Raw genomic sequence first — 23,359 nt, forward strand, 5'->3', positions numbered from 1 at the left:
ACTTATTTCATATTTTGGATTATGTAATAACAAATTACAAAGTATTTTCAGCGTCTTTTGACAATGCCTTGATTAACACAACCACGATTGAAAAAATAAAAATAAAATAAAAAAACCCGATTTGTGATGGTGTTCTTTTCCAAACCAGATGTGTTGTACAGATTATTAATTTGGTTATCCAAGACTTACTAAAGACTGACCACGTTTTAAATTAGTTTTAAAATTAACCACCGCTTTTAGAAGAATGTTAAAGTGACATTTAAAAAAATAGATCTCAATGTACACAAGTTATCGATAATTTTTTCAAGAAATAAATGCTATTTGTTTAGTTCCAAATTGGGATATGACTGCTCAGTGGAGTTCAACATTTAGCATGTTCGAAGCGCTTTAAAACAATGAGACACATTAGAAATGTTTCATGATAATCTTGTTCAACACAGTCGGGTTCAAGCTCAACACTCGTTTTCGCTTGAGAGTTGGTCATATGCTAACCGTTTAACAGATTTGCTCAATTTTTGCACAACCGCAACAGAAAAATTATCGTAGGGACGGGAGGGGTGGGAGGGTTACTTGCTGAACTATATATGCGTGGCAAATTTAAAAGTTTCAATATAAATGCGACTTTTTTAAAAAAAGAAACCAATTTTTTTGTTGTGTCGCGGCAACAAACTCATGCCTAAGCGTTAGTAGTGTTGAAATGCCAACAGAAAACATAACAGGTGATTCAGGTTTGTGTGATAATGATCCTTGTTTGCAAATATGCTGAAAACGCATTAAACTGGACCTTTTAAGATTTGTTTGAGATTTAATTGTCAAAATATGCTTCCACGAATCAACGTCCATTGTGGAAAAGAAGGGGGGGGGGGGGGGGGGGGGGGGGGTTAGTTCGGAAACCCTTGGAGTAATTTTATTCTAAATTTAAGGAAAATATAATAGTTAACGTGCTCGAGGTAACACTCCAAGTAGCGATCTCGAAAGGCATAGCGTAACAAATTTTTTTTCCATTATGGGTCCTGAGCGCTTCACAAATTTTGATATCTTTGCTTGGTTGAAAGGAAACACAATTTTCAATCCTATCGCCCGAGATTCACTAACCATTCAAGCTTATATGGCAGCTTCGGAATCCACTTTTTCTGCTAGAGAAACCAAGGCTTACGCCGGTGGCAAAGGAAATATGCATTTGCTTGGATGTGCAAAACATATTCAAAACCATGCAGCTCTCGCAGATGAACAACTGATGTGCACACAATTATATATATTTTTCACACAGTTTATTAATACCCATTGTAGATTGTTTTCTTGTAAATCATGGTAAACTAGTTCTAAATTTGTTTGCTTTTAGGACAATCGGCCAGGAAAATGACAAAACGAGAGAGGGAACCTCTTCTGCCACCATCCGTCAAAAACAACCATCCCTAAACTAAAACCAACCAAATAGCTAAATGACCCTTAAAAGCTACCAAAAACCCACTATTGTTGATGCCAAATAAATAAACAGTACATGATGATACAATAACATACATAAGTAGAAATATGTGAACTTTATTGTTGACGTCCATGTAAGAATGCACAAATGACAAACCCCACCCACACGTGTAAAACGTTGAAAATGGAAAAGTTATTCTGAATTGTATATACTTTATTGGTTAAGGAGTGTAGGTTTACCCGGAAAGGGAAAAGAGAGGTCTGATGGTAAAATCTTGAAAGTATAGAAAGTCAAAGTAAACATGGTTAGGTGGTTATATGTCTAAAATAAAATAGCACCAAAGGATTTTTTTGTATTTTTTTTTCTTATTTTTCATCAACACAGAGGACCAAATAAATACATGTTTAAAGTATAGCCAAAAGGAAATAACAAAAAATTAGGGAGCATATCATGGGGCATATTATGGAGCAGATCGTGGGTCAAAAGAAATAAATCAGGAACAAAATAGTATCCAAAAATAGCATCTCAATACTCCCCCTCTAGTTGGAGCATGTAAGTTTCAAATGCCCAACTTGCTGAGGAGAAATCGAAGCTGTTGAGCTCCTAATCCCTTTGTAAAAAGATCTGCGATTTGCATCTTTGTATCAATATTTCGTGGTTCTATTTCTTGGCTATCGACTCGTTCCCGAACAAAGTAACAATCCATCTCTACGTGTTTGGTGCGTTCATGAAAAACCGGGTTGTTGGTAATATGGCGGACCGCTTGATTGTCACAAAAGAGAGGGGTTGGTTTGGTTAAGACCACATTGAGGTCTTTTAACAGCCAACGAACCCACAGAATCTCACTAACTGTGGAGGCCATTGAGCGATATTCTGCCTCGGCGGAGGAACGGGAAACAACAGACTGTTTTTTTGTTTTCCAAGAGATGGGTGCACCTCCTAAGAGAAGTAAGTAACCCGTTCGAGATCTTCGTGTGTACGAGCATCCAAGCCAATCGGAATCATAATAAGCCGTGAGATTGAATCCTCCCTCACGTGGGAGAAGAACTCCTTGTCCGGGTGTGGCCTTGAGGTAGCGTAAGACTCGATGAAGCGCGTCTAAATGTGATTGTCTTGGGTCGGCTACGAACTGACTAAGAATGTTAACCGAGTAGGCTATATCGGGTCGAGTAGCTTGTAGGTAAAGAAGTCTTCCTACCAATCGACGATATTGTCCGGCATCAACTTTCGGTTCGTCTTCCCTCTTGTCAATTTTAAGGTTTTGCTCGAATGGGAAAGAGCTTGGCCGACATCCTTGTAAACCACTATCTTGAAGAATATCAAGGACACATTTTCGTTGACTTAATATAAGTCCTTCTATGGTACGAGCCACTTCAATACCAAGGAAATATTTGAGATTTCCAAGATCTTTGATGCTAAAGCGTTGGTCAAGCTTGTCTTTAGTGTCTTGTATTTTGGTACCATCGTTTCCAACTATCACGACGTCATCAACATAGATAAGGGCTGCAACGAATATGTTCTCGTTTCGATAGATGAAAAGAGAGTGATCAGCCTTTGATTGTGTGTAGCCGAGACTAAGAAGAGCATTGATAAATTTTATGTACCAATTTCGAGAGGCTTGTTTAAGCCCATAAAGTGATTTCTTTAGCCAGCAAACACGTGTTTCACCCTCTTTAGCAAAGCCTTGAGGGATCTTCATGTACACCTCTTCATTTAGATCACCGTGCAAAAAGGCATTATACACATCAAGTTGGTGTATGAACCAGTTCCTTTTTACCGCGATGGCTAAAATAGTTCGAACCGTGACAAGTTTGCGACCGGGGCGAATGTGTCATGATAGTCAACCCCTTCCATTTGAGTGAAACCCTTGGCAACAAGGCGTGCTTTGTAGCGTTCGACATCTCCATTTGGTTTGTACTTCACTTTGTATACCCATTTAGAATCAATGGCTCGTTTTCCTTCGGGTAATTTTTCCAGGGTCCACGTTCCATTTTCTTCAAAGGCAAGGATTTCTTTTTGCATAGCTTCCTTCCATTTATCGCTTTTCACAGCCTGATGAAAAATTTGGGCTCATCGATCGAGTCGATGGCAGCTAAGAAAGCCTTATAAGCATTAGAGAAATTATTATATGAGACAAAATTGACTAAGGGGTGTACCGTGGAGGATGCCTGAGTTGGTGCGGATCGAGTATGGTCTACCGAAGAGGGAAGATGCACAACAAAATCTTTAAAACGGTTTGGTTGAATCTTGTTGCGTTTTTCACGAATGGTGGAGTTCTCAATAGGTTTTTTAATAGGTAAAGGATGGCTATCAGGTACTGGGCTGATTTTCTCAATATTTTGGGTATGGTCTGGCCCAAGTGCATCCAAAGGGGGTGCTTCAGTGGCCTGTGCGGGCCTGTCAAATATGGGTCCTTGATCAGGCCCAACTTGATTTTCTTGGTCAAGTGGGTTTTCATGTTCATGACTCTTTTCAACAAATTGGTTATCTTGATCAGGTTCAAGGGAATTCTCTTGGTCAATGGGACCGAGATCAGACGGTTCTAAATTAATTCCATTTGGGTTCTCTTCATCAATAATTGGTTCAAAAATTTTATCATCTTGTTGCCCACTGTTTATTTTGTAAGAAGAGAAATTATTTTCATGAAAAGTGACATGCCTAGAGATGGTATTTTTTTTGCTTTAGATATCATATATTTTATATCCTTTGGTCCCTTGCGGGTATCCTAAGAAAATACCGGGTCTCCCCCTCTCCTCAAATTTGTCGCCTTTGGTCTCATTGCTGCTATAGTAAAGCAAACAACCAAAGGTTTTCATGATGTTGTAATCCGGTTTTTGGTTGTAAAGAATTGCGTAAGGAGTTTTGTTACCAATTGCCGTAGATGGTAGTCGGTTAATGATATAAGTGGCGGTCAACACACATTCTCTCAAAAAAACTTTAGGTAATTTGGCTTCAAATCTTAAGGTGCGAGCGGTTTCAATAGTGTGCCTATGTTTTCTTTCCACCACCCCATTTTGCTGTGGGGTGGTGGGCAAGTTGTTTCAAGGAGAATTCCTTGTTCGCCATAAAACTTTAGCATGTCGTTTGATGTTAATTCCCCACCATTATCACACCTAACCCTCTTTATCAACTTTCCAAATTGGGTGTGAACCATTTTATGAAAGTTAATGATCAATTTGCTTGCCTGATGCTTAAATTTTAATAAAAACACCCAAACGGATCTACTAAAATCATCAATGATCGTTAAAAAATATCTTGCCCCCGAGTGGGAAGGAAAACGATATTTTCCCCAAATATCACAATGTATGAGTTCAAAACAACCTTTAGTTTCAATGCCACCAATAGGAAAGGGTTTTCTTGTGTGTTTAGCTATAGAACAAGAGTCACACGTTTTATTAAAATGAAAATTACTAAGGAAATCAATTTGTGAGAGCTTTTCACCGGAAGCGTGTCCTAATCTTCTGTGCCAAACATCAATGTTCGCCGCCATTGCTTTTCTATCATTGTCAACCATTCCCATCCGGTATAGACCATCCCGAAGTTCACCCGCACCAATCAAGTTCCTCGTGCGGGGTTTCTGCATAACCCAAAAATCGGGAAAAAAGGTTATGGCAGTTTGAAGGTCGTTATTTAAACGACTAACCGATAAAAGATTACAAGTGAACTTAGGAATGTGTAAAACATTTATTATTTTTGTTCCTCCTGGTAAGGTGCATTCGCCTCTTCCTTCAACGGGTATAGCATTCCCGTTAGGAATAATAACCGGTCTTTCAGATCGATTTTTGGTTTTGTTTTGGAGGATATCGTCTTTATAGGTGATATGTTCGGTCGAGCCGGAATCAATCACCCAATCATCATTATTATTACCTTTTGTAGCCATGTATGCTGTAGGTGTGGCTCTACCCTCGTTTAAGTCACTACCTTCTGAAAAGTGGTCCAAAACAAGTTTGTATTGTTCATTTGTCAAACCTGGAATCGGGCTCGAAGCGGTGTTAATACAAGCTGCCTTGGGCTTCCTTTCTTCTTGTTTTCGGTTTCCCGACCACCATTCAGGATATCCTATTATTTTGAAACAACCTTCTTGAGAGTGTCCGTCTCGGTTACAGTGAGTGCAGTGTTTAACTACATCACTTCGTTTGAAATCTTTCTGTCCCGGTTTTTCACGCCTTTGGTTTGCGAGACTCTCTCGTTTGGGAAAAAAGGCCTTGAATGCCGCTGCATCAGTGGTTGGTTTCTTCTCAGCAGTGATTGCTCATTGTTGTTCGTCCTGGTACACGAGGTGGTACGTTGAATTCAAGCTCGGTACTGGTGTCATAGCCAGAATCTATGTTTTTATCACGTTGAATTCACTGTCGAGGCCCATTAAGAACTCGTACATTCTTTCTTTTGCTTGGTGGTCAACGAGTCTTTTTCCCATACTACAAGTACACTTGTTGCAGGTGCATTGAGGAGTAGGGAGAACATATTGGATCTCATCCCATAAACCTCGCAACTTTGTGAAATAAGCCGAGACAGTGGCTCCGTCTTGCTGCGTAACAACGATCGGATTCTTCAATTCGTAGGCTCTAGGAGCACTTTCTTTTCCAAACCTTTCATGAATGTCTTGCCAGATTTCCGATGAGGTATTGCATATTTCACACTAATTTTGGTCTCTTTCTCCATGGCTGTGGTGAGCCATCCTTTGATCATAGCATCACATCGCACCCATGCCATGTAATCCTCATGGGTTTTTTCTGGTTGCTTGATGGTTCCATTAACGAAACCTATTTTGTTTTTTGCGAAAAGAAAATTTTCCATTTCTTGTACCCAATCGGCATAGTTTTTGTCAGACAGAACGTCGTTGACATGTAATTGTCTTGGGTAATCTAAGGGGTGAAGATAATAGGGTGAGTTGTGATTGTCGGAATGATTAGGATCGACTCTGCCGCCTGCCATGGCAAGTAAGAGCAAGGCGGCTATTAGGATTTTGTATGAAAGAGCGGTACGTGAACGCGCTCTGATACCATCTAAAATAAGATAGCACTAAAGGATTTTTTGTATTTCTTTTTCTTATTTTTCATCAATACAGATGGCCAAATAAAATACATGTTTAAAGTATAGCCAAAGGAAAATAACAAGAAATTATGGAGCATATTATGGAGCAGATCGTGGGTCAAAAGAAATAAATCAGGAACAAAATAGTATCCAAAAATAGCATCTCAATAATATGAAAGTCAACGGGAACCAGTTATTGTTGACGTATGGCACAAATGGCAAACCACACGCCAAGGGAAGATCTCCAACTTTATGTCTTTCTATGACAACAAGTTATGATAGAAGCATGTAGTCAGGCTCTAAAGTGTTAGCTCAACCAAATGTTGAAAAATATAAGTGTAGTGGTGTTTTCGGACGGGATTGGGTGGGTGTGAAATGATTGTATTTACAATACAAAGTAAAAGAAATATACACTTGTAATATTTTATAAAATATTGTTGCAACTCATTACGAAAGAAAGGTGAAGGTTACATGATGCATAGCAAATGACTAACTCGGAGTGGTTTTTGGTGACAAAGCTAAATCTTTCAATGAATGATATGAAAAAGAAACAAACTAACCTGAGGCTTTCACCTACGACTTTGACCTAAGGCTTTCACCTACGACTGTCTCACCGGAGAGAAAAAGGGGGGTGAGGGTTTTTAAAGCCTTCCTGATAGTAGCCGGATTCGAGATCGACGGTCTCTCAAGATATAACCCTTTGAGCGGGTTAGACTTCAAAGAAATAATAGAGAGAACTAGACATTTTACTTCATAATTTTCTGCTTCCATTCAATAAAACAAAGAGGCCTTATATAGGCTTACAATGCAACACTAAAAGGATAAAATGGCATAGTGGAATTGCAATTAACTACCAACTACATTCATTAATTAATACTACTAAACGTGGGTACTAAATGGAATTGACAAAACATGCATGCAAGCTAAACGAAACGTGAGTCTGTGATGGAAATGGGACTGAGGACGTATCAATTCCCATGATTACTATTTGATATAATTTCTTAGGGAAAAAAAACTAATAATAAAATAATAATAAAATACCCCTTTTAGTCTCATAAAAATAGGTAAAAATGTATAAATAAATTACAAGAATTATAAATAAGCATTACACAAAGGTAAAAGTGATCTAACCTATGTCTTCGACGATGTTCTTTGATAGTGATTTCCAAACGACATTGAACAAACTAAGTCAGTTAAATGATGGATGCGACTTCATATTTAACGTAGACTCCTTAGAACACTCGAGTCTCCTTTAAAAGAACTTGTGTGCCTCTCAGGCTATAATAGACGAGATAGTAGATATTGTAATAAATTAATGACACACGCATCCAAGATAGTAAAAGGCTTTTCAGTGTTTTAGTATTTGTGGAAATACAAGAAAGTAGTGATATATGGGAATGCTTTTGCGAAGCTTCTCTCTACTTTGTTGGAAAATTAGCTAGAGATGTTTCACGTAATGCACTACAATCTAACATATCAAAGCATGGGTAACAGTCGTCTATGATACCAAAAAGTATATTATTTTAAATAAAACTCCGATTTCGATAAGATTTATATAGAAATGTTTTGAGAAAAAAAAAATCAAAATACCATTTATTTTAAAACCTCCGTCACATCTCACGGGCCAACCCTACCAGTTATTTTTAAAACCAATTTGATTTTCATATTTTAGTACCTTAGTTTAATTTAGCCAAAGATGAGCCCAATTTAAAATTATAAATCTCAGATTTAGCTCTTAGCGTCCCAGTATTTTTCAAACCACTTTTATCAATGAATCACAAATACACAACTTTTATTAGCCATTAGGGCTTTACGTATCCTCAGACACCATCCAAATGTAGTTTGAACTATGATCAGAAATTTGAAATATTTGAAGTTAACTATAATTAATTGCATGTATAACCACTTAAAACATTTTCCACTCCACTTCATTAATGTTAAAAAAAAAGTACAATCCATATATTTTAACATAATTTCTTGTTTGCTTTCCTCTTTTTTATTTTCTTGTATGAGCTGACATGTAGAAATGTATAATTATAACTTGATAAAGGTGTAGCGGTAAATTTTAATAAACTTAAAATTACAAAACATTAAACATAAAAACTTTATAACTGGTGAACCCAAACTTGTCTTTAATAACTATTTATTTGTGTCAAAGATACCAGATGTTTTCAAACACATGTAGAATCGTCTATTATCTCTTATTCCCGGTTAACAAGTTTGTGTTGGCACAATTATTGTTTTGCACAAGTATAGGGCCCAGCTCAAGAATTATTAGGGTTTTAATATATTTAGTAATGTGTTAATTAGCAATTTAGGTTAATCTATATTAGCCGGGTTATGGTTAGACGTTAGAATATGAAGTTGGTGCAACCAAGTTAGGGTTCATCAAGAGTCAAACCGAGTTAGGTTGTAATCAGTTTTTGAGTTATATTAATATAAACGAAAGTTATTCGTTTAGTTCTAGTTTATTTATTGATCCGGGACTTGAATTAGTATCAGAGCCAAGTTCAAGAAATCGATAATCGACTCCGTCGCCCCCGGAAGAAGAGCCCGCTGCAGTTGTGAGAGTCAGGCACAACCGCTGCGGGAAGAAGACCGCTGCTGCTAACGCCAAATTAACCGTGACCGACGATCAAGTTCGCAGGGTCGCTGTTGCCGTTGCCGCTCGCGTCACAGGGTTCTCATCGCCAGTTCTGATTCCTTATTGAACAAGAAGGTTTGTTCAAACCGTTTGGGTCCGTGCAACAGTTTACTTGTCAATCGGTTTCAAGTTGGAAATCGTTGGAACCTACAACAAGATTTAATTTAAGGCAAAACAAGATTTGTTTGTTTCCTTGTGTGCTGCTATTAAACGAAAAGGACACAATCAGTTTTTAGATCAATAAGATTGGGTTTTGGGGTGCAAATGAGTCGAGCTACTCGAGATTGACTCGTTAAAAGGCTCGATTGAGCCGAGCTTAATCGAGCCCGAGCCCGAGCTCGAGCCTAAAAATAAGCTCATTTAATAAACGAGCCGAGCTTCACTTATAGAGCTCGAGCCAGCTCGCGAGCCTAAACGAGCCTATCAGATATATATTTTTTTAAAATATATATTTAATAATTATTAATTAATATATATAATATTAGGAAAAAATAAATAAAAAGAACTAAATAATATATATTATTTTATACATAGAGTTATAATAGAAAAAAATATATAAAAATAATTATAAGTACATAAAAAATAGTTAGATATATAGTAAACGAGTCGAGTCCGAGCTGAACTCGAGCTTGAAAATCTACTCACGAGCCGAGCTCAAGCTTTGGAAATAGAGCTCGAAACAAGCCGAGCTCGAGCTCTATGTAAGCTAAACGCTCGGCACGGCTCGACGCATTTGCGTCCCTAATTGGGTTTAACTAAAATTCTTTGATTGCCTATTTGATTATAGAAGAAAAAAAAAGGTTTGATTTTCTATTTTTTGTTCAACGTGGAGTTCAAGAAGAAATATAACCAAGATATATCTTTTTATCATAGTTGAATCCATCATAACAGAAGAATTAAGTCTTTGGGATGGTTACAAGAGAAATTAACTTTTATAAACAAATAAACAAATTAATGAAAAATTAAAATCTAAAATATCAAACTTTAGAAGTTATTTATTATTTAAATAATCCTCTCAAAATCAAACTACTTTAAAACTCGCAAAATCATTCGAACTTACCGGTCAACTCATATATTATACAAATCGTGTTCGGGTTAACCCTTTTTTAAAGGGTCATGTGTAGGGTGGTACTATACTAGTCGACCCAAAAAATTGACCATTTCTCATGCTCATCTCCTGTTTCGAGTCATGACATTAAATAACCCATCTCAAGTATCTAGCTATCTACTAGCCAAACGTGCTTATCAACTCCATTAAAGTAGTAATTGTATTTAATTTTTTGAATTAACATATATAAATATGATTTCTCTTCAAGCATAAAACCAAAATTATATTTAATTGTTAACATTTTCATAATTTACAATATGGCATTGCCTTCTCATATCTCTTTAATACAATCATTTCATCGTTTCTCTCTTTATTTTAAAATATAATATATTTTTATTTATTTTCTTTTACATAAAACCTTAGTTATTGTAAATTTAGTTTTTAAGTCTCTGACAACATTTGTTATAAATATCATTTTTATACACACAATATTAATATAATAGCATCGGTATGAATGTTTTATTTGAAATAAATCAAACATCAAGATTTTGTTTTTAACTTAAACTTATAGTGCATAATATATTAAAAACTTTATAAAAAAAGTCATAAATAAAAATTATTATACGAAAAAATTGAATTTATGTATTACATATAATAATTTTTTTATTTTTATTATATATTTTTTACCCGTATGAAACATGAGCTCTAACCTAGTATTCTATAAAGCACACAAGAAAATTATCTAGGATTACTAAATTACACAACGGGTTAATCGGAGTCTTCTCAACTTATACAATTTGCTTAAAAGGTCTGCAAGAGGCTTACGTTTGCGGGTGCGTAGACATAAGCTTCTGAAAACTGTTTGTTATTTTAGAAGAAAAAGATTTGAAAAATGCTTTTATATTCTTAAAAAATAAGCTATTATTCAACTGCTTCACACTTCTTCACATCCTATCAGCACCTAATGTCCAACACCACCACCACCCACCGTGCGCCACCACTATCACCGTCCACCACCACCACCCACCGTCCGTCACCACCACAACCGTCCACCACCACCGCCACCCGCCACCATCGGCCACAACCACCGTCCACCACCACCACCCACCACCGCTACCACCTACCGTCGACCACAACCATCGTCCACTACCGCCACCCACTGTCCGCCACCACCATCGTCCACCGCCCACCATAACTGTCCATCACCACCACCCACCGTCCGCCACCGCCACCACCATCATCCACCACCCACCGTCTGCCACCGCCACCACCACCCACCGTCGGACACCATCACCGTCCAATACCACCACCACCGTCCACCACCCACCACAACTGTCTATCACCACCCATCGTCCACCAACACCGTTCACCACCTACCACAATCGTCTGCCACCAATCGTCCACCACCACCCACTTCCACAATTCATACACAACCATCAATTATTTTAACAGTGTACATGCGTTAAATAAATTCTATTTACTATGATATGTATGATAGGCAACTAATTTTTAATTTTTGCAGACGATATCCAGTTTATAAAACAAACAGTATTATATTTTCAAATTACAGACCTTTAGACCACATCTTCAATTGCAGATATGAAATCAGATTACAGACATTTTTTGTTTTAAAAATAAACAGCATCTAAAGTCAAAGTGTTTTAACTTTTATAAAAGAAAAATAAAAATAAAACAGATGAGTCACGATTTAATCATAGTTAACATGCATGCCAGCAAAAGTAATCAAATTATAAATAGGTAAAGTGAAGCAGACTTGATCGGCTAATAATGAGTACCAATCATGCAAGCCATGCTTGACCTGCGCTGACCGTTGACATTACCACAGTAAGAAAATATCTCCACTAGACCCTTTGATTTGAATACAGGACCCAAATCACCCAAAACTTTTGAGACATTTCTATCTTATGTCCTTTGACTATGGTTTTGGGTTTAATTAATTCAAGTTAATAAACTATTCCTTGGTGATGAGGATTGAGGTCGACTTAAGAGTTGTATAATGATTGACAGAGTAAGATACTTAGGTCGTCCATGACCTGCTTTGTACTTTGGTGACCTTAGCCTGTTGACTAGTTCTATAAAAATATTATTATATAAATTAAATAAGCACGAGTATCTTAAGTTTTATTTAAAAAACGAACAAGTTGTAAAAAGTTATCTACCATTGGGCCATTTCAAGGCTACCAATCCAAATGATCAATTATTTGTATGTAAGAGGATCTGATGGCATGCCCTTTTTTTTTTCTTTTTTTTGTATATAGTCATTAGGAGGCTTAACCAAAATATTACATAGGGTGAGCGAAATTTTAGCATATAAACTATACAAACTTTATTTTCTTTTTTTCATGAAGAGCAACTAAAATAATTAAACCCAAAACCATAGTCAAAGGACATAACCTGTAATATTAAAATAACTAAGGGACTGTTTTTTATGTTCTGTTCAACCTATCAACTTGCACAATACACGCCCAACTTTATGGAGCCTTAAGATCCTCATCGAACATCTTGTGGGTCATCACTAGACAGTTGACACACACTCATCACTCTCTTTCTGGCTCTTCAATCCCAAAACAAGATCATGTTAATGTTCATGTTCATGATCACAGCCTCTTTTTGTGTCATACCTCAAGAACACATCTGTCTTTTATTGTTTTTCTGTCTCAAAACATCCTAGTTTTCCACGAAATTTGGGTGTTGACTATTTCAGAATCTAGAGTCAAAAGTTTCAATCTTTCTGGGTTTTGAGGAAAATTCTAGAGTTGGGTTTATGTTAATTTGTTCAAATTGAAATAAAGGTTTTGAGGGTATTTTTGAGTTGGGTTTAGTTTAATTTGTTCAAAATTTAAATAGTACAATCTTCTATGAATATATGGTTATACAGTCAATTTCATTAGAAGGTCTAAACAAGATTTTTGAGTATTTTTTAATATGTATCTATCTTGTTTTATATTAATGAAAGTAATTGATTCATTGGTTGTTATTAGTTTAGTAAAAACAAGAACAACTTGTTAGTTGTGTGCAATTAGAAGCAACAACCACTTCAAACCTATGACTACATCAGCATCAACATCATCATCCATATTTTAGTCTGGCTTACCACTATTAGTTCAAGAAACTTCAACAAAGAATCTTGATTTGATGTAGGTAGTTGCTCTTGTTCTACCAAATATACACAACACATTAAAATTCACACACTTTTCATTGTTCCTTTGTGGGATTTTTATAGTTACATTAAAAGAATAGTCATGGAATCTTTGAGTGCTGTTGGGAATGCATTCGGGTGCTCAGCCTCCGGTGAGCGGCTTGTTTCGGCTGCTAGAGATGGTGATTTTTTAGAAGCCAAAGCTTTATTGGAATACAACCCGAGGCTTGCTAAATATACCACTTTCGGGGGCCGAAACTCACCACTTCATCACTCTGCTGCTCGAGGTCATCATGAGGTTGCATAATGCATACCATCTATTGTTCATAGTATTATTAATCATGTTTATCAACTAATTAAATTGTAAGTTATTCACATCATATGTTTTAGATTGTTTCCCTTTTGATCGAGTCAGGAGTTGATATTAATCTCAAGAATTATCGCGGGCAGGTTAGGAATTTGTAACTTTCAATCTCTCATGTTCATCTTACATTCGAAACATGCTGCCATGTTAGCAGATATTAAGGTTATGTCATATGTTCTCATGTGAACAGACTGCTCTGATGCAAGCTTGTCAATATGGTCATTGGGAAGTTGTGTTGACCCTCATTCTTTTCAAAGCCAACGTATGTGTTTTGACTTTTGACTGTTTCGTGTTTCAACTGATGAAATTTATGTTAATGATTAACCATAAAATGTTTTAGAAACATAGAACCGATTGTCAAAACGGAGGTACTGCATTGCACTTGGCTGCTCTCAATGGACACACGTGTTGCATTCGGATCCTACTGGCTGATTATATCCCTAGTATTCCTACATTTTATAAACTTGTAAAGAAAAGATCAAGAATTGGAGGATTTGTGTGTGAATCGAATGACGGGTATGCTTCAAGAAACCTTGAAATCATGTATTAAGATTTGTGATCATCTACTGAATTCTTTTTAATATGGGGTCTGATAAAAACTGAAACTTTATATGCAGAACCTCACTTTTTGAGGTAATCAATAAACCAGCTGATGGAGGTGTGACCGCGCTTCATATGGCTGCATTAAACGGGCATGTTGATTGTTTGTGTTTATTACTTGATTTGGGGGCGTCGGTGAATGAGGTCACTATTGAAGATGGCACTATTATTGATTTAATAGGTAATTACTGACCCGTTTTGTATGCACTAAAACTAGAGGTCACAATATTGCGGTTTATCTCAAACGGGTCAAAACAAAACAATGGTTTAATGAGGAGTGGGTCAAACGGGTTGAGAATCATCCAAAGTTTATCTTCAACCTGCGTTGACCAGTTTCAACTTGAACCTGTTTTGACATATACTAGTCGACTTATTTTTTAGCCAATAAAAAAAAGTTAGACAGAGCCCGAAAAGCTCATATATATTATAAAAATAATATAGGAAACAACTTATATACTTGTGAATTCGTGTTATTTGAATCAAATTGAATCAAGATATTTAATTTCGAATTCGAAAAATAGAAACTCAGTTCGAATAACGCGAAATTTGAATACAAATTGGTTCGGTTCGAATTTCAGGTTACTCAAGTCCGCTTCGATTAATGAACACACCTGCTTAGAACTAAAAACCTTTTTCTGTTCTCGCTTATCAGGAGCCGGAAGCACACCTCTCCATTATGCAGCATATGGTGGAAATCCGCATTGTTGTCAAGTATGGTTTGTACTATAATAAAACTATAAATAACCAAGTGTTTATTTATTATTTTATTTATTTATTTATTTATTTTCTTTTGCTGTTAAATGATCTTTGGCTGATGCATTGTTGTCTGTTTCCATATGTTTTAGATTCTAATCGCTAGGGGTGCGAGTCTAACAGCAGAAAATGAAAAAGGGTATGTGTTTCTATACCAATCCTACGTTTTCTTTGTAATATCTTTTCTAGTTATAACTCGCTCGGTTTGTTGACTTTTCTTGTTTTATGTTTCAAAGTTGACTTTTTGGTCATGTTTGTGTTTTCAATATCGTAAAAGATGGAGTCCATTAGAGGTTGCTCGTTTATGGAATAGAGAATGGCTAGAGGAAATTTTAAGCGCGCGTCAACAAGAGCGAACAATTATTCTTCCTTCTCCATATTTGTCACTTCCGCTTATGAGTGTGGTCAAAATCGCACGGTAAGTGTTGAGTTAAATTTCTTAATTTGTTGAAGCTTTTGTAACAATAGCAAAATATTTATATGAACTTGGAACTTTTATTCCAAAAATTGAAGCAATTTTGAAAATTTTCTATTTGACTTTAGAAGTCAACATTCTAGAATTACTTATTTTTACAAAATTCTTACCAATATGCAAATAGGTTCATGAACTGATCCAATTCAACTTATATATATTTGACCACGTTTGGAAATAAACAATTTGACTTTTAAAAGTCAACAGCTACAGTTATTTTGCTTGGACGCAGAATATAAACATTGTTTTCTTCAAGATTGCACCAATATGCAGAATGGCTCATGAGTATATCAGCTTAATAAACTTTCATTAATAACTTAGGCCTCCACTTTTATAATAACCTGCCTATTTTGACATCAAAAGTCAACCTTCATAATCTTTTTGTTTCTGCATTACCAGAGAATGTGGTTGGACCGGTGACTCAGTTTCAAATTGTGCCGATCCATGTGCTGTTTGCTTGGAAAATAAGTGCACAGTTGCAGCATCAGGTACGCCAACCTTCTAAATCCGTGATCATCAGGGGTGCGGCAAAGCAGACGACTGTCCCAAGCCCACTTTCTCGAGAGTCCCAAATTTTTTAAAAATAATTATTTATATATATTTTAAATTTTTTTATATACCCTAAAAACTTTTTTTTAATATTTTAGAGGCCCATCATTTTTTACTCGCCTGGGACCCCCCCCCCTCCCAACTTTTCAGGGATTCTCGGGAACAGCCCTGATGATCATAAATCAATAAACCTTTCACCCTAACTCACCATTTTCAGAACAGGTTGTTTACACGAACTATGCACTCGATGTGCATTATACCTATGTTCCACGAGCAACACGTCAAGTGCACCCCACTCGCCACCAGGTTCAATCGCATGTCCTCTCTGCCGCCACGGCATTGTTTCATTCAAGAAGCTGACAACCACAAAGCCACTTGCTCAGCCACTAAAACATAGCTCAACCCTGTCATGCTGCTCGTGTTCTACAATGCCCAAAACTGACACTCCAGTTACTAAAGAAACAATCCCATTATCCAGCAAGTTTCCATCGTTGAAACTCGAGAATAATTTGTGTGTAAGAGGTACGGACACAGTTGCGTCGATAATCAGGCGATCGCATGTAAAGAGGTACCCGAGATCCAGTATCGGGTGGTCTAGTTCACATGTGAAAGGAAGAAGATCTTGGTTATGTGCTTCAAATCAATCTGTGGAAAGTCCTGGTGATTATTGACATGAATGAAATACAGGGAAATCAATGAAATTGGTATTCTCTTTTGAGATTGTTTTTTATATTTTTCATTTGATTTTGGATTAATCAACTAATGATGCTTATGTGTATAATTTGGCAATCTATTGTTTTGTAGATATTAAAAGGATTGAAAAAACAAAGATTTTTTGTTTCAAGTTTGTTGCCGTGTATAGCATTATAGTATTCTGTTTGGTTTTATATTTATGTCGAAACTAAAACATTTGGTCATTGTAACCTTCGGACTAAGAGCATTAACATTGAGATCCATATTTTCATCCATATAGTTTAATTAGAGAGCATCTTCATTTATAAAATTTGTTCATATAAAAATACATCTGACTCTTCATATTTATCTGTTTTCAATTAAATAATACTTATTTATTTTTATTATATGTTGTCTTTCTTCTACTCAAAACTTAAAAAAAAGTATTAAATAATACTTATTTATTTTTATTATATGTTGTCTTTCTTCTACTCAAAACTTAAAAAAAAGTATGGAATACTTAGTATCACTCATTAATATTTTTATTATAATTACTACCATTATTGTTATTATTTTGTTCATTATCATTATTATTATAATTACTATTATTGTTATTATTTTGTCCATTAGCATTATCTTAATTTCGTTAATAAAAGACCAGACAACTTTTCCACGACAAATTCGGTATATATATTTTTATTACACATGGACACTTTTCAACAGCAATGAACGGAAGAAATCTACTAGTTAGACACATTTTATAAAGTAAACCATTTGTTTATAAAACAGTCAGTCTTGGAAAAAAAAATCATTTCATTAAAAGATCTTCTAATAAACCATACTAGAAAAGATATAAAAAAATTCAAACTATTTATAAAATGTCTTCATGCTTTTTGATAAGGCGTGTCGCTTTAGGCGTTCAACGGGGGCTCTCATGGGCAGTTTTGGGAAGTAACACCGTCGAGGGACGGCTTTGAATGGGCGCTTAGGGGGGAGGGGGGACCTCACACACACACATATATATAAGGGTTAGGTTCAAATAAGAAGTTTGATTTTCCTAAGAAGACTAGGAAGGAGTGTATTTTTGTCTTAACACTTTTATATCAAAACCCACTTACTTTAATCTTAAAAGCCACTTACATTAATTTCAAAAACCTACTTACATAAAATCCAATTACATCTTCACTCATCTCCTACATCCACCACCACTCCACCATCCACCGCCACCGCACCCATCACCCACCGCCACCACCTCACCGGAAAAATCCAAAAAACACAATAGAAAAAACACTATGAAAAAAAACACAATTGTATGACACAATCTAAAAGGTACAATGGAAAAACACAATGAAAAATACTATTGTATAACACAATTTGTAAAAAACCCACTAATTTTTTTTTAATTTTTGTATTACAATATGGTACTCATATTAAAGATAAAAAGACACTCGTTATTATGGTGAATTTGTTTTCAATAAAAACGTAGTAAAAAAAAGTTATGGACGTTTTAAAATGATGGGGAGATTTGGCATGTGCCTTGCATGTGGAGAGAGAAAGAACAAATGCGTTATTCCTTTTATGTCATCCCCCTTCTTTAACACTTGATTTTCCACTAAACTAATCTCAACCCTCCGTACTCAAAATCAATGGACAAGATTATTTCTTATCCTTTTTACAAAAACTATACTTCCTGTTATATATATATATATATATATATATATATATATATATATATATGGGTCCGTAAAGAGGCTTTGAAAGGGGCGTTATGAAGAAGGGTTTCGAAGCCTCGTTTCCTACATGACGATAATGTAGAGGGGCTTTAATGAACACCTAAATGATTAACCATCTGGAGTGGGGCCGTAACACTTCAAAGTTTTGGCTCTAAACAAATTAAAACGAGTCAAGTTAGGTTTTGGTTCAGGCCTGATATGTTTACAAACCAAGCTGAGCCAGCTTGAACTTATTTATCTTTACAAAAGGAAATTTTGAGCTTGAGCTCTAGTTGTAAAAAGTTCAAAGCAACTCATGTCACTTCGAGACTGCTCGTTTATTCATAAATTTCTTTAAAATGTCTCTACACATATCAATATACAAGAAATAAAAGTTATAGCTATACTATATATAATATACTACTGATGGGTAAATTAAGACGTTTATTTTAAGTAATTTACAACATTCAATGCATGAGGTACAACATTAAATATCAGCAAAAATGTAATTGTAGTATTAACACTCACGTGCGTTTTAAATTTCTTCAAAGTAATTACAATTTTCTTCCCTTAAAGTTATAAAATTGGTCCTTAATCTTTTACTTTTAACCCAACTACCCCCATGATTTTTAAACAGTTATAACTTTTTCATACGTTAATATTTTTTTAAAATAAATGGCATCATAAAAATGAACATTTTATTATCTTTAATTTGAGTATGATATTGCTATAGTTTACGAAGTAAAAAAAAATTATGCAGAAGTATTTGCGGTTCGATTTTGATGGTTTTAAATTAAACTATGAGCCAACTTTACACTTTTTTTTGTCGCCGAAAACCGAAACTAAACTGTTTAAAATTAAGTTGAACCATTACTAACGATTAGGTTTCGATATAGTTTGTACTTCGATAATAAATTGAGTTTAAAATAAGAATTATTAATTTGTCTATACCTTCACTTCAAACTAAGCACCAACTAATACGTTAATTAAGAGAATCATAATATGAACAAAGATAACTTTGGTCACATAAATGATAAACCTTATTAGAATAAATAGAAGGCGAAATCATAACAAAAACAAAGATTTCAAAAAAAAAAATCATATTGAAAATTGGGTTAATTAAAGTTGTAGTAGACGAGTTTACTCATATTAAATTAAACTTTGTTTAACTATATTTAACTATATCTAATATATATTTTAAAATATATCTAATACTAAATAAGTAAATAATTAACATTTTTATATGTACGGGCACCTCTGGTTTCAACCGTGAAACCAAACTATTAAACGGTCTTACAGTTTCAAATGGAATAATGAACACCCATAAATTTGTTACATGATATCAAAGGATGTGTTTCTCGCTTCATCGCGCGGACACCCATTTAGTATTTCAATATACACATAATGCAACTATGCAAGCATATAAATTTAAATTGTATATATTCTTGAAAGGTAAAGTGTGAAGTTTAGTTTATTAGACTTTTGTCTCTCAACTTTAGTTGCAAAAATTTAGTTCATCATATATCACAAAAGTTTTACATACATTTTTTTTTGCCCATCAGCTTTAGTTTTACATATTTACCTTTGGCCCTTAACTTTCGTAATAAAACTTTTGTTCTTTCAACTTACATCTTTAATTTTTGGTCCCTCAATTATGCTTATAAAACTATGTCAACTTTTGCCACAAAACTTTACCATAACGAATCCAACCGATATTTGGCTTGCCGCCGTTTAGCTGCCGTAATACACGATAGTTTTGAACATATAATAATTTAATCCCCTATGCCAAAACGCGGGGTAGAGATACTTGTTTATCTTTAAATACTAAAATTTGGGTTAATTTTCAATGTCACTTTAGTTTGGTATAGAGATGCACTGCCTAACCGGTTTATACCTGGCTAGTATTCGATTCTCTAACCGGTAACTCTAACCGGTTTATACCCGAAAAAACTGCTGGTTAGTAACCGATTTTTTTATTTTGGCCCCAAAACAAGGTTTAGGTTTTTAATTATTAAAAAATAAAAAACGGTTTTTTTCCCCGGCTGTTTACCGGTTAACCTGTTTGTCCATGTCTAGTTTGGTTGGTATACCAAAAAGATAACGGGCCTTGGCCCATTTGACAGGCTGAGGCTGCTGCAGCTTTGAAGATAACATATCCAGCAATCCAACTACCAATGGCGCGCAGAGGATAGAATAATAATGGCGGTGCTTACATGTCTTCCGTTACAATCGGTCAACGGCCGGAGTAACCGTACACGCTGCCACAACAACGGTGGTCTTCGGCTGTGCACGGTGGCGTCACAGCAGCAAGAACTCTGCACTGAATTCGAGAGAATAAAGATTAATAAATCTGCTTTGAAGACAGAAGAAGCAAGTTCGGATTCAGAGCTTTGGGCCACGTCACTTCTTCGAGTTCGATCGTTTTATGATTTCAAGTCAACGTTTGGCATCCAAGTGAGTTGACTTTTACCTTGTTTTCCCGGTTTGGTTTGTGCCTCGGTTTTATCGAACAAGAATTTGAGTTTAGTAACTTATGATTGGATCAAATAGAGTTGAAATTTTAGTTAAAAAAGTTAGTAACTATCGGGAAGTTCAATATTCATTTAATGTTGTCATGAAATTTGTTTTTGTTAACCAATAATAATAATAATAATAATAATATAATTGATGATAATCGATAAATTAAATAATAATAACTATAATTAACGGTGAGTATATACAGTTTGCAACGATGACATCTACTTGTGATTTAAGTGTGTCAACATAGGGATCGACTGAATGAATGAGTCACAAGGTGTAAGTGGCGACAACAAAGGAACCTAGGCGCGGAGCATTTTGTGTGTGTGGTGGTGGGGGGGGGGGGGATGGGATGGGGCTAGCCTCCCTTCTTATTACTCTTTTTTTATTATTGAATTTGAATTATTTTATGAATCTATGCCTATGGATTCTCTTTATTTTTTGATATTTTACAAAGGTTATAGTACATATGCATATTCTTTTTGTTGGTTTTTGATGTAACAATACTGATGTTCTTTTCTCTTTTTTAAGTTTCCTTAGGATCATAAAAAGTACTTGGCAGAGCGCGAGTTTGAAGCTTTGAAAGAACGCGTTGCTGGCACAAAAGAACGGGAAAAAGTGTCTTGCATCAATGCCACATTACCGTTATCACAAACAAAGAGTTTTCCAGAGGAGTTATGCTCTTCATGTAAGGTACCATAATTTTTTTTTTACTTTTTATAAAAAAAAAATTTATGTTATTCAAATTTCTTAAAATTTTGTAGCATATTTTGACTATAAAAATCTTGTGCAGTTTTCACACGATGGAGAAGATCGAATCGTTGTAGGGACTCTGGATCTTAATCAATGTTTGAGCCTCCCAAATGAAATAACAGGAATGAAGCCAAAGGTAATAATATAATTTCCATTACCAACATATTATTAAACATGCATGTTAGTAAATATTTATTGAACAGGGAATTGGAGGAGATTTTGCAAGAGCTTATTTAAGTAATGTATGTGTCGCCCACGAATGCCAAAGGAACGGGCTTGCTTCTCTCCTCGTCGAGAAATCAAAATTAGTTGCTCAAAATTGGGGTAAAATTTCTTAATACTCATATAAGTTGTGTTTTATTTCAAACGGGTAATTAGAAATATTATCTTTCCCTGTCAGACGTGTCACAAATGATTGGAAAGTCACCCACGATACATTTTTAATGCATACAACCTTCTGAGTACTTTTTGTTAGAAGTTTAAATTCTATTTGGATCCTTGTAATCGTAATTAATACATTACTAATCAGTAAACATTGGGATTTTAAACGAGTCAAGCCGCTCGTGTGCTACTCGAGATCAGCTCGCTGAAAGTTCTAGTCGAGCCGGGCCTAAACGAGCTTGAGCCTAAAAATTAGTATGCTCAAGAAACGAGCCCGGCCATGAGCTTCACTTAATAAGCTCAACCTAGCTCGCAAGCCTAAACGAGACTTTTATTTCTGTAATTTAGTATATAAAATATTTATTTTTATGAAGATTATTATTATATAAAATTATGAGAAACATAAATAAATAGCATATGCCATATTATATACAAAAAGTTCTAATTAAAAAATATATAAAACTAAAAAAATGAATATAAATTAATCAATGAATTAATAATAAACAAGCTAGTCGAGCTTGAAAAACCGCACTCGAGCCGAGCTCTCGCTTTAGAAATAGAGCTCGAAACAAGCCAAGCTCGAACTCTAATAAGTTAAACGATCCGAGCTCAGGCTCAGCTCTTAGACAATTAACGCATAATAAACAAACTCGACCTCTTAAGGGGTTGTAAGTTGTAAGTTTAACCATTGAGGGCATTTGGGGAACTTTCAGGGATTAGTGATTTATATGTGCACGTTGCTGTTGACAATGAGCCGGCAAAGAATCTGTACATGAAATGTGGTTTCGTTTACGAGAGTGAAGAAGCTGCGTGGCAAGCAAGGTTTCTTGATCGTCCGCGAAGGCTACTTCTCTGGATGGGTATTCCCAATAATTATGATTGGTGATCAACTACCATTGTTTAAGCATAAGTTTTTTTCCGGTTGGTATATAGTTCTTTGTGTATAAAGTTGGTGCTTTTAAACTTTTTTCTTTCTTTCACAATTAAAAGATCTTTAATTTCTAAAGGAGACAATTTGGTGCACCTAAAAGGTCAAAGTGAGGACCAAGTATAGTGGTACAACCGCAAACACACCCACATACCGACCTCAATTGTGCGTAAGGAATGATATAGTAACCTAACAGTGTCCTCTCGTTTTCATCAAGTCATTGATAGTAGCTACTGGAGCTATTATTAAGGTGACGCAAAACCATATAAGGCTAGAAAAGGTGTTGTCTTGGCCATTAACTGCGCAGTTTATAAACTTTGCCGATAAAAACTTGGGAATGGGAGAA

At 35.4% G+C, this 23,359-nt stretch overlaps 2 protein-coding genes across 2 annotated transcripts; both read left to right on the forward strand.

The window, feature by feature from the left end:
* The first annotated feature begins 13,328 nt into the window (after window positions 1–13,328).
* LOC143534158 (E3 ubiquitin-protein ligase XBAT32-like) lies at window positions 13,329–16,721 on the forward strand. The gene is made up of 10 exons (XM_077028731.1): window positions 13,329–13,610; window positions 13,703–13,762; window positions 13,867–13,938; window positions 14,017–14,192; window positions 14,294–14,457; window positions 14,929–14,987; window positions 15,122–15,168; window positions 15,307–15,447; window positions 15,901–15,989; window positions 16,273–16,721. Exons 1-10 carry the CDS (start codon window positions 13,416–13,418, stop codon window positions 16,719–16,721), a joined length of 1,452 nt encoding a protein of 483 aa, XP_076884846.1. The 5' UTR covers window positions 13,329–13,415.
* Window positions 16,722–20,622: 3,901 nt separating this feature from the next.
* On the forward strand, window positions 20,623–23,052 carry LOC143534169 (GCN5-related N-acetyltransferase 7, chloroplastic-like). Its single transcript, XM_077028734.1, has 5 exons — window positions 20,623–20,888; window positions 21,492–21,644; window positions 21,745–21,840; window positions 21,908–22,028; window positions 22,799–23,052. The coding sequence occupies exons 1-5, from the start codon at window positions 20,634–20,636 to the stop codon at window positions 22,969–22,971; spliced, it is 798 nt and encodes a 265-aa protein (XP_076884849.1). The 5' UTR covers window positions 20,623–20,633; the 3' UTR covers window positions 22,972–23,052.
* The last annotated feature ends 307 nt before the right edge of the window (window positions 23,053–23,359 follow it).

The sequence above is a fragment of the Bidens hawaiensis genome, unplaced genomic scaffold, assembly GCF_021521415.1.
Source record: "Bidens hawaiensis isolate Kalapana, Puna unplaced genomic scaffold, B.hawaiensis_p1.1 tig00000760_1, whole genome shotgun sequence".
In the NCBI taxonomy this organism is placed as follows: domain Eukaryota; kingdom Viridiplantae; phylum Streptophyta; class Magnoliopsida; order Asterales; family Asteraceae; genus Bidens; species Bidens hawaiensis.